Below are 12,819 nucleotides of genomic sequence, written 5' to 3'. Positions count from 1 at the left end.
ATGTAACAGACCAGGTTCATTGTCAGGATAACCATGGGTTCGACCAGAGCTGTGGGCCCTGAACTTCAGCAAATAAATAGTGAATAAACGAAATAATTAACGAACCTAAGATTATCACTTTCAGCTCGTTAAAAAAAGTCTTTGATCTAAACAAGTATGATCACCAACCCCTCACTGGGTTACACTTCTACGTACAGTAGAATTTGAAGTACATGGGCAGACTGATATTAAATTCCAAATAGGCACCCTTATCTTACGGATAAGCCCACTTTACTGATGAAAGTCAACGCAACCGTCAGACGAATTCTCAAGCACCAATCCTACCCTCTCACTACTATACCCAGCTTAGTTATGTAGATTTTTGTGCGCTGTTCAATCAATTTGATTGATCTTTTTTCTCTTGCCTTGTTCTTTTTTTTATTTTGTATTAATTGTCTGAAATAAAAGAATTGAATTGAATTCAAATATAATAGGGTTCTATACTTTTATTAATTTGTATGTCTTGCCCATAACAACAGGGCATTGGAGGGTAAATTGGTTAAATCAGGTTTGGGTTGACCACTTTCCCATTTCGGTTAGTTCATTCCCCATAGTGAAAATCTCAAATTCAGTTACAATATTACTGTATAATGCTAATTGTTTGGGAATATCATTTACTCATCCCTCATTTGGTTACACTTCCACTTACCGTGGAATTATAATAAGTACATGGGCAGACAGATATTGAATTCCAAATAAGTACCCTTACCTTATGGATAAGCCCGCTTTTACTGCTGAAATTCTATGCAACCGTCCCTTACAAATTCTGAGTCACCAATTCTACCCTCTCCCTGTACTCAGCATATGTAGTTCATTCAATGGGGTTAGAGTTCCATATACTTTCGCTCATTTACATATCTTATTTAAAATAGCAGGGCATTGGAGGCTAAATTTAATTTCTTATTTGGGTTAGTCCATTCTCTAGTGACCCCAGGGAAAATTTCCGAAATTTGTTACAATATTATTGTAGGCATAATGTTAATTGTTTCGGAATATTATTTTCATAATTACCTTTTTTTTTTATTATTAAACTAAAATGTACCCCTGATTTCTGTTAATATAATTTTAAACACCAACTGATGAAATTAATCACCATGTGTCTGTTTTTACAGTATGGAAAGACGCCTCTTGATCTGTACGATAAAAATGCATGTAGTGAATACGATAAATTCTCCAAAGGAGACAACAAGTTAAATATGAGACAATCACTTGAAGGTTTGTTATGTATAATTCACTATGTGAAGCCAATCAACATAAAAATATAATAGGACTGAATATTATTTTGTACTGCAATTTGTTTAGGCAATGGCCAGACATAGAGCAATCTAATTGTTTTCTGCAATTGCAATAACCATCAACAGCAGTTTCATGGGTAACTTAAAGCAGAACATCGACAGGTACAATAAATCAACAACAAAAAAAAAACTGTAAAATCAATTGCCTTTAATAGGATACGAACTTCCAAATAATATTTTAATATGAATTTGTAACATAAACTGTAAACCGTACAAAAAGAGTTATCTTCAAGTGTAAACAAATTATTTTTTTAGCATTGCAGCAAGACAGTTTACAGCTTTTACATTTGAATCGCCTATGTATGTGACATAAATTATAATGAAATTTACAAGTACAATCAAGACAAAACACTAAATATCTGCTGTATGTTATCTTCATTAGATCGGGCTGTTCCATCAGAGATATTAGCTAGGGGTGGTGACGCCCTAAAGGCTTACAATGATGCAAAAGAAAATGGTACAATGACTGTTGTTAATTCAAGAATAAAGTTCCTTGGGAAAGAAGGGTCAGGAAAGACTTGCTGTATAAAAGCCATGCTTGGGAAAGAGTAAGTATTCAAGATGGTTTCTATATGTATATTGTAGTTTTGTATTTGTTTTGCTTGCATTTAATTTTCAACATTTTACTCAGTACTGAAGAGCGCCGTATAATAATGGGATCAATATTCAGGCAATTGTTAATTAAGTTGTCTTTGAACATTAATCCTATAAGTTGATATAATATAAAAGGAATGTTGTATATAGTTAGTTTTTGTAATTAACTTTCTTCCTTAATTCATATAACTTGGAATTTATTCTGCCTATTTACAATTTTACTCCCACGTCTACCAGTTATCGAACTGACCAAAGTAATCCAACATATACATTTAGAAAAATTAATGAAACTACGACAACTTTATACATGAACTCGAAGGAACATCCTGGGAACGAACTTGATTTAAATGACCCCAATATTTTTTCAAATTTTGAATCCAAATTTAAATACATCTATGACAAACGTTTTCCACTTCACCAACATTCTGCCAAGAAAAAGAAAATTAAGACACGGATGACCGGTGGGATACTTACCTTAATTGAACATAAAAATAAATTTTATTCCAAATCCCTTCGGTATCCTACAAACAATAGCATTGATAAATTCAAACAATTTTTTAATAAATTTAATTTAATTACCCGTCAAACTTTGAGTAATTTTGACGAAGATAAATTCAATAAGGAAAAAAACTAACATTAAAAGTACATTCAAAATTATCAATAGTCTTATATAAAAATGAAGGTAGACAGTAATCACGATAAATGCGCTATAAACTCTAACGGAACCCCTTCAAATGACACTATTAAAATTGCAAATCACTTCAATAATTCTTTTGTTAATATTGGTCCTACACATTTAAATAATATCGGTCAGTCTATTCAAATTACAAATCTTGCCTTCCTAAACCAGACCTCCATTCGTCATTTCTTAACCCTGTTACTTCTCATGCGATTCTATCTGTCGTAAGGGATTTCAAAAAAGCACAAAGCACCTGGTATTGACGATATTAATTCATATATTATTAAACAATCTAATAAATTTATGAAAATATATAAATAAAATAAAAATAAAAATAAAAATAAAAATAAAAATAAAAATAAAAATAAATAAAATTAAATTTAAAAAAAAAAAAAAATAATAATAATAATAATTTTATTTCGGAACCCCTCTCCTACATTTTTAATTTTTGTCTGACAAATGGCGTTTTTCCGGATAGCCTCAAATACACGAAAGTTAAACCAAAATTTTATGTCCGGTAAAAAATCTTATACTTCTAATTACCGTTCAATCCCCACTCTTTCAGTTTTTTTTTTAATTTGTGAACGTTTTATGTATGATCGCATTTTTTTTCAAAATACCAATATTTTACACCCTATTCAGTTTGGCTTTAGAAAAAAATCTACAACACTACAACTGCACTTCTTCAACTTACGAATGATATAACAAGAGCCTTTGAGAATCATGAAATTGCCGCTCTCGAAGGCTTTCGATACTATTGGCCATAAAATCTTACTATCCAAACTATTCCATTATGGTATTCGTGGCCCTGCATATAATATTTTTAAAAGTTATACCTTTCCAATCTTACAATGCACAACATTTAATAATGCCCTGTCCGACTTTCTGCCTATCACTTGTGGAGTTCCACAAGGATCTCTGCTAGGTCCCCTTTTGTTTTTGTTATACATCAGGCATTTGTAATTCATCTCATTTATTTACATTTCTTATGTATGCTGACGACACCACTCTTCTGTATACGGACAAAAATATTGATTCACTTTCTAATGTTTCCAATGACAACATGCCCACTAAACATTCTTAAACATTTTTTCTGCCAACAAGCTTTCTGTTAATTTGAAGAAGTGTAGTTGTATTGCCTTTCATAATTCCACTAGATTACTTGATAACATACTGACCAACTAAAAATAAATAATCAAATTATCCCACTTGTTAATGACACGAAATGTTTGGGCGTTTATATCGACAGTCGCCTAAATTGTAAGAAGAACATTTGTGAAAATGAGAACATAATTTGTAATAGTATCAGTATTATATATAGATTATCTTCCTGTATTCCTATACTTTATAGCTCCTTGATTCTTCTTTATTGTAATTATTGCAATATTGTTTATGGCCACTTCGTTTCCCTGTTTTTCCCTCAAACTCAAACTGTTAACATTAATTACCTTTAACGATGTTTTCATTTTCTCCTGGGTTAATTCTCTCCTCCCCTTCAAATTTCAATTATTATTCCATTTTAATCATATATCATAACCATAATACTAGATTTTCTAATCAAATGCACCCCCCCCCCCCACACTCTTATACACATCTAGATGTGTATACACACACACAGAACAACTTCCATTCAACATAATATCCAATTCTCAGGTCCAAGTTCCTGGAATAATCTTCCTTCCTTTTACAATTTTAAATTCCAAATAAAAAAAAAAATACCGGCAGGTTAAAAAAAACCACATATTTTAAAAATGTGTCTTAATTTGTTTTTCTTTTTATCATTTAGATTTAAGCTATTTATGGTTTCATGGGTTTTATATTTGAGCATTGTTTTTGCCGTTTTTGTATCGTAAGGTTTTCACTTTCCTTTCTTTTTCTCTTAGTCTGTCCTGTCTATTATTGTCTTGTATCGTTTGTACCTTCTTATTTTTGTCATGCTCACCAAATGTACTACCATATAAAAAAAGATAAATAAATGTGCATATAAATGAATGAATGAAATGAATGAAAGAAAGAAAGAAAGAATGAAAGAAAGAAAGAAAGAAAGAATTAATCTATTGCTTATGCTATGATTATTGTTTATAGTTCTGTAAATTAAATAATATCATTGGTAATTGCTTTTAAAACGTCACTAATAGATTTAATCAGAAAGAGCCGCCAACTGATGGTATTGTTAAAATTATCGTCTTCCAAACTGTTGGCAGCGATTGGAGTAAATGGGAGGAGCAGGAAAATATAGACGGTATGATTATATGGATAAGAAACATAAGGGGGATGAATATGGTCCAGAAGATGAACTAATAAAGTTCGAAATATTGAATCACAGTGGCTTGTATCACTTTTTTCGGAGTTTGTTTGAAACTATCTTATGTCAAATGCTTAGACCTATGGATGTTTTGAATGATAAAGTGTATAAAAAAGCTTAAATTCTTCTCAGGCAAAGAATAGATACAAAATTATGTGGTCATTTATTTAAAACAAGGCATATTTATATAGCACAATATTAGAAATTCATTGTTTTTTTATATCCTCATCTATGTTTTTACCAAGAAGTAAAGCACCATGATAGGTTTTAACATTATTAAAATTGTTTAAAGATGTAGCCAGTTAATTAATTATATTCCTAGTATAACAATTGTCTATACAGAGTAATAGATCACGTTAATAAAAGGATCTATGTTAGGATATTTATACCGGCTGAGCAGTTATACAATCTAGAGACAATTTTCTGCCCCTCCCCCTTTCTTTCCCTTTGCTTTTTTAAATGCTAACATTGTTTCATAGTGTGTGGACGAACCAAGCAGGTACTTGATGACGCTATCATCGCAAGAACTGCAGAGGAGCTGTTAAAAACACAACATAGTACCTTTTTTGTTATTATTTTTAGTAAAGAAATCTCTGTCGGTGCCAACAAGTACTTTCAAAAGTGACAAACCCCCGATCAAGAAGCTTATTAAAGAAATTCAAGATCAGATAATTAAATCTAGTACGGCAGATCTGAGTGGTGTAACTTGCATATGGGACTATGCTGGTCAGCTCACTTATTATTTAACTCACCGGGTAAGTAGTTAATATATTACATATTATAGTGTTTCCTATGCATCTCACTGGGAAGGTTTTTCATTTTGCGTAGCCATACGACCGTTCATTTAAGTCACCGAGCCTTTGGTCACTCTAAGCCATTTTGTCCCGCAGTCATTATCATAGACACTGGAACGAGACGTTATGCTATTAATACTTATTAAAAGTAGGACTTAATAATGGTAATAATATTAATGAAAATAATAATAATTATAATAATAATAATAATAATAATAATAATTATTATTATTATTATTATTATTATTATTATTATTATTATTATTATTATTATTATACTTACTATGTCTACGGGACATAGGGCTTTTCCCCATTGCTTTAATGAGAAATGAAGTTGAAATTGCAAAAAAAAAAGAAAAGCCGTTAAAAGGATAAAGTAAAAAAAAATAATGAAGTGGAAAAACAATGAAGTGGAAAACAAAAACGAAAACCAAGTTCACTGCTACGTTACAAGTGAGACTTGAACTATGGTTGCAATGGTAATAGGAGGTACATCGTGACCATTGCGCGCCATATGAGCCGACCTTGCATAGAAACGTGCATTTTAGAAAAACGAAAATTGCGTTTAAATAACTTAATCAACTGTCAACAAAAAATCTTTAAATGGTCCTCATATCCACATGCTACTGCGGATCGTCACCAAAATTGGATCATTTCTTCATTTCACCATGAAAAACTATTCTGCAAAGTGTCATTTTTATCCATCTATAACTGGGACGTAAGCAATTTAAATGACCCTCAAATTTACAACCTAACCTGGATCATCTACACATAATAATATCTTCTTTGTAACTTGGGTTAAAATTTTTCGAAAACTTCATTCGGATCAGTTGACCCATTTTTTAAATATCTGGTCTGGGACGTTTTCCTTTAAATGGTCCTCATTTCACACCCTACGCCGGATCATCACAAACATTCAGTCATTTCTTTACTGGACCTTTACAAACTACTACAGAAAGTTCCATTTACACCCATTGAAAACTTTTTATAGCTATTTACGTCCGGGAACTCCAAAATTCAAATGACCCTCCAATTTACACCCTTGTAATTTGGTTAAACGTTTTTCAAAATGTTTCATTTAGATCAGTTGATCCGTTTTCGAAATATGTGGTCTGGGACGTTTTCCTTTAAATGGTCCTCAGATCCACACCATACTGCGGATTGTCACAACAATTTAATCATTTTTTTACATGACATTTACAAATTATTATAGAATGTTCCATTTAGACCCATAGGTTTTTTTTAAAGATATATTTAGGTCTGGGTTCTCCAAAATTGAAAAGACCCTAAAATTTACACCCTTCACTGGATCGTCACTAACACATAAACATTTCTTCCTTGTAACTTGATTAAACTTTCCCGTAAGTTTCATTCACATCAACTGACCAGTTTTTGAAATATCCGGTGTAGACTGTTTGACCTTAAGTCACTTTAATTGGTCCTCACACGCACACCCCACCATAGATTGACACTAAGTATTAGGAGGCACATCCTTGCTTCGGCAAAGTACTGAAAAATTCTAAGCATGGGAAGTGACCAAAGTGACGGCCACAAAACAACAGTGTAAAATGAAAAAAAAAGAAAAAAAATCAGAACAAAAACAATGGCTTTTCCAAGTACTGCTGCGAAAAGCCAATAATAATAATAATAATAATAATAATAATAATAATAATAATAATAATAATAATAATAATAATTTGAGTAAGGATCAAAAGTTTGTTTGATTAAACTGTACATGCTAAAAGGAAACCTAAACAATACCAATAATGGTAAGACACCTAAAAGAATTAAACTAAGATATATTTTTCCAGATCTGTGTACGTATCTCGACGGTACATCTTTACAACTTCTGGTTATATAGTACCCTTACTAATATTAGGCGTAATAACTAATAATACTAATAACTGACTACTGTAAGAAGTACTAATAGGCCCAATACTGTTGGGCCGACCCTAGACATTTTTATTTAAATATTTCACGATACAAGTTTACGATAGCAAAGTAGGTGTGGTCGGCCGTCACTCAAAATGTTTCAAAAGTGGTCCAAGGGCGAAAAATATGACAATTAGAGACTTTATAGGCTTATTTAATTGATTTTATAGATTTCAAAAACCTTTACTGAATATTGTGGCAGTTAAAAAAAAAGAAATCCCCACCTACCTACCTACCCGATTTTGGGCCCTGTTACGCCAACATAACATTTTTTAGGCCTGAGTTGGAGCACGTCAATGTATTTAAAACAAATGAACATAATATATTTTGAATTTTAAATCATAGGCCTACATATTACAATCAATAATTTCTTACCTTTTTCTAGTTTTTCCTTACAGACAGGTCGTCTTATGGAGTTGTATTCAATTTGCTAGACGATCTGGATGCACTTATAAAACTAAGAGGCTTCAAGAAAGTAATTATACACCTTAAATATTCGAATGAGTTACTGAAATTTGGATTACAGTATTTGTCATTAATTAGTTAAAATCAATATACGTTTGTCCCACTTCCAAATTCATAAATTTTAAATGGCATTTATTTCTTCATTTCTCAGGGAGAGTTAGAGATGACAAACTGTATCTAAAGTTCGAATAACACTTTATATTACTCGTGCAGTTCAAATATTCCATTTTAATGCAAATGTACCGGTACATATAAAACTATTTAATAAATTCATTGGATCCAACGATAAATATGTATTGGAGGTTGTTCTTGATAATCCAACGTCAAGTGTAAAATTGAGATGTTCTTTACTATTTATTTCTTGACGTTTTGCCTGATGTCAGCAAGGTTTAGTCCTGTCTCTTATACACATCTAGACAGAAACATCTACTGTATGCTATGTTGCATTCTGTACTATAGATGCTAGGTGTATATACGCTAAGAAAAAATATCCCATACTCTTTTAAATTCCTTTAAATTCACACACTTTTACGTAGGTACCATTGATGAAGAGTTGTTGGCGAAAATTCGATGAAGAAGGAATTCTTTCGGAACAGCTAGTGCGTCATTTATGGCGGAATGAACTTGGTGCAATTGAGGAAGATAATAACGTCATCTTTGGAAACTTTATTGAACTAATGAAGACATTTGGCCTCATGTTTGAAAAGGTAGGAAGCCATTGATTATAAATATATAGCGTAAAGATGGTGTATCACATTAATGTTCCGCGTGTGTGCATCGAATTCTATTGTTTTATCAGCATACCGTCAATTGTATCCTATCGAGCTTCCAACAAAAGTCCCAGTTGGTTAAGACGTGTGCATAGACAGCAGAAGATGCTGAGTTCGAATCCAGAAAACCTGACGGTATATTGCACAGGTCTAACTCCCAGGCAGATTCCCTCATAGGCCTACAACTTGAAATAGCGGACACATAGCGGATCTAAAGTTAAGCTGAAAAAAAAACTTCTGAGTTTTTGGGAGCAGCTTGCTTGGGAATCATAGTAAATAATGTTTCAATTAGCTTTGCTGCGAAGCACCCTAAACATATTATAAACAAATAATCACCTTTTTAGAAATGGGAACTTTTTACTTCCATTATACACTCGTACCTGCCTATCTGATATATTGATTTTATATGTCTCACCTTTATGACTGATGACCGATTTGGCGTGAAACCAGTGATAGCAATGGTGAAACACACTAAAATTTGACTTTATTCACAAAATAGATATTATTTGACCAAAATGTCAGACTGTAACTCATCATCTTAAATTTTTATCGAAGGAATCTCACGAAAGTGAGAGACTGTTTATAGTTCCGTCTCGGATGAAACACAAAATAGACAACTTGGAAATTAAGAAAGACGAAAAGCAGACAGTATCGGTGTACGTGACTCCCGTAGACTTTTTGCCTGATGCTGTCTACAGTGTTTTGGTAGTCAGATTTCTTGATCTAAGTCAGGACAAAGCATGTATTGGCGACCGGGAATTGTTTCAGAATCAGGCTAAAATTGGATTCGACAATATGCATTACCTAAAATTGGGGGTTGTATGCACAGAAAATAAACGATTATTGAAGGTAACCTCTTTAGTTTTCTTGTGACAAACTACATTACATCGGATAATTGGATATAAGAATATAATAATTTCATCATATCATGACATAAAGATGGGAAGATGATGATGACAAAAACGATGATGATAATGATTATAATGTAGGCCTAGGACTAATAATAATGATGATAATAAAATTACACTTTAATAGGCTTATTGAGGCGCATAATGCAAAACACCCATTCGCATTACACAAAACAAGATGATCTGAGATTACAAACCCTCGCCCTTTTGCGCCACCTCAAGTCGGTAGGACGAAAAGCTTCTTCATAGGCCTCGCATGGCAAGCCCGTAACTCGTAACTTTGACTCATCCCTTACTCTTCCCGCCGGTCGATCCGCTCGAGTCCGCTCGGCCTTGCCAAACAAGGACAAATGATTCGTACGAGTTTGCTCTGCCGGCTGTTGCGGCTGAGAAATATATAAATAACATTTTTAATTCTGCATCTTACTCATGATCAGCATTAAATTAATGGAGGACTGAGCTACAAGTAGGCCTAACATTGTCAATGGCCGAAAATCTGAAATAAATCGGTCCAGTAGTTTTTGAGTTATGGGCCAGCGGAAGGACGGACACACACACCACAAACAGACAGACAGACAGACCCACACACACACACACACACACACACATACACACGCACACACACCCACCCACACACGCGCGCTATTGCAATACCCTTCACATCTCGTTCGAAAAGGCGAGGGTAATTATCTATTAGGCAATTACTATAGGCTTCGCCTACAATACTATTTAATAGGCCTATAATTAATAGCTAGGCCTAAGTACTCAATTATTTAAAACCTACAATAAACATTCCACAGTATGTATCTAAAGTTCGAATAACACTTTATATTACTCGTGCAGTTCAAATATTCCATTTTAATGCAAATGTACCGGTACATATAAAACTATTTAATAAATTCATTGGATCCAACGATAAATATGTATTGGAGGTTGTTCTTGATAATCCAACGTCAAGTGTAAAATTGAGATGTTCTTTACTATTTATTTCTTGACGTTTTGCCTGATGTCAGCAAGGTTTAGTCATAAGTGCATATATGACAGTGGTGGGCTTTCCGACGATGTCAGCTCGGATGAACCATGACAGAACAATGTAAAGGAGTGTCAACAGATCACAGACTGTCAACTCAAACACCATTCACATCTATCACTGACCATATAATTACACATAACCACGTCCCAAACTGGAAAACCGTCAACATCTTAGCCAAAGAATCAGAATGGAACATTAGAATAATCAAACATAAGACTACTCCCTAGTAACATGAATAGAGATCAGGGCGCATATGAATTGCCACATATTAGACGTTTTGGAGACGTTCCGCACATCCCATTTGGGATATCCAAAACGGTCATCAAAGGCTAAGGACATCGGAAAACCCACAACTCTCATAGGCACTTAAACTAGGCCTTGATGATAGCAAGCGAAACGTGAAGAAATAAATAGTAGGCAACATCTCAGTTTTACACTTGGATCATCAAACATAACCTCCAATACATATACAGTACATATAAATCTGCCCATTAATTGACAGCATAGATATATTATATTAAAAGCATAATACCATAAACTTGTGTAAAAAAATCCTTTGAGCTTAATAAATTTGAATTAATTAACAGGTTTTTTTTATTGCTGTTTAATGACCTTTTGACTTTCTGAATTCTGCTATATGAGATTTTTGAGTCAAGTCATTCGAGATAGCCCGATTGCAGTTTTATACAGAAGTTTTGTACCGAAAAAACATCGCGTCCGGATCGCTTCCAATCTGCCGGCAAGAATTTGACACACGGTCGATCAGCTGGAGTCAGCCTGCGGTCGATCTGCCCGGCTCGGCCTATAAATACTACTCTGTCTAACGATCTGCTCGCGTCGGCTCTATCGGTTGCGGTCGGAAAATATGTAAATAACATTCTCAAATCTGCAACTTACTTAAGATCAGCACCAAGTTCGAGGAGGACCTGGATACATGTAACATTGTCAATGTGTGAAAATGTGAAGTAAATCGGCCAGGTAGTTTTGAGTTATGCGCCTGCAAGGACACACACACACACACCACATACAGACAGAGAGGCAGACACATACGCGCGACTCGAGCTCTTGCAATACGGTACCATTAACCTCTCCTTCGGAAAAGAGAGGGTGATAATAATTTGTTTTAAGAATGTTTAATAAGAACCATATCACTACAAATTTCGAAGAAAAAAAAATCGTCACCCACACCACGAAGGGAAAAAAACATAAATAAGACTTTTTCATTAATTTTCTTTGATAGTTTGATTACTGCATGTACATTGAATTCTACCTTTTCACCGAAATCCTAAGAATAAACTACATTAGTTAGCCAAAGCGCACAAATCAAGAAAAAATGGATTTTGAGTTTTCACTAACAGAAGAAAAATTCTTGTGGTGTGTTTATCAAAAGACATTCTTGTTGCGTTGCGAGCGCAGTGTTCGGATAAATATACTCTTGGAGCTTATTTGAGTCGTGTGTGCACTTTTGCGTGCACTCAGTGTCTTTCAAAAAAAGAGCTGTATATGGGTGCATGGTTGAAAACATATTTGGTCACACGATGTAATTCTGGTGCAAAAGGTACGCCATTTTAAATTTTAAGATGGCCAAAGAGCTATGCAAAATATTGTTATATCATGTCCCATAAAAGCAGTAATAAACTGATTGTTTTTCTATTATTGTATTACACCTACACTGTACATCGAATTACATAGCTAAAAATGTCACATGACCAAATATGATCAAAGGTCAAAACTTAATAATCATCAAATAATACTCGAGGTTAGGTCTAAGAAAGATTAGACTGCCTAAAACTGCATTCAAATTGGATCCGAATAATAATAATAATAATGTAATTATATATAATTTTTTTTATGTAACAGTTGGAAATAACACGTAGGACAGTGTTAGACGAAAATGGGAGAAAGCAACCAACAAAAAAACCGCAACCCATCGCTTGTATGGAGGTAGTCTTTAGATTTTTTAAAAAGTATATATATATGTGTATATATATTAAAAGTATATATA

At 33.5% G+C, this 12,819-nt stretch overlaps 1 protein-coding gene across 1 annotated transcript in view; it reads left to right on the top strand.

Moving 5' to 3' along the window:
- LOC117100243 overlaps positions 1 to 12,819 on the top strand; it is a 32,820-nt gene that overhangs the window by 17,953 nt on the left and 2,048 nt on the right. Inside the window, exons 4-11 of the mRNA XM_033239844.1 lie at positions 1,152 to 1,254; positions 1,717 to 1,882; positions 4,746 to 4,849; positions 5,392 to 5,469; positions 8,037 to 8,113; positions 8,640 to 8,810; positions 9,429 to 9,722; positions 12,675 to 12,758. Of these exons, the coding sequence (XP_033095735.1) occupies positions 1,152 to 1,254; positions 1,717 to 1,882; positions 4,746 to 4,849; positions 5,392 to 5,469; positions 8,037 to 8,113; positions 8,640 to 8,810; positions 9,429 to 9,722; positions 12,675 to 12,758 (1,077 nt within the window). The remainder of the gene's footprint in view (positions 1 to 1,151; positions 1,255 to 1,716; positions 1,883 to 4,745; positions 4,850 to 5,391; positions 5,470 to 8,036; positions 8,114 to 8,639; positions 8,811 to 9,428; positions 9,723 to 12,674; positions 12,759 to 12,819) is intronic.

This window comes from Anneissia japonica, unplaced genomic scaffold (assembly GCF_011630105.1).
Source record: "Anneissia japonica isolate Jap-2015-1 unplaced genomic scaffold, ASM1163010v1 scaffold6788_len1366326_cov149, whole genome shotgun sequence".
NCBI lineage: Eukaryota > Metazoa > Echinodermata > Crinoidea > Comatulida > Comatulidae > Anneissia > Anneissia japonica.
The sequence above is the reverse complement of the archived record's forward strand: the minus strand, read 5'-3'. Positions and strand labels throughout refer to the sequence as shown.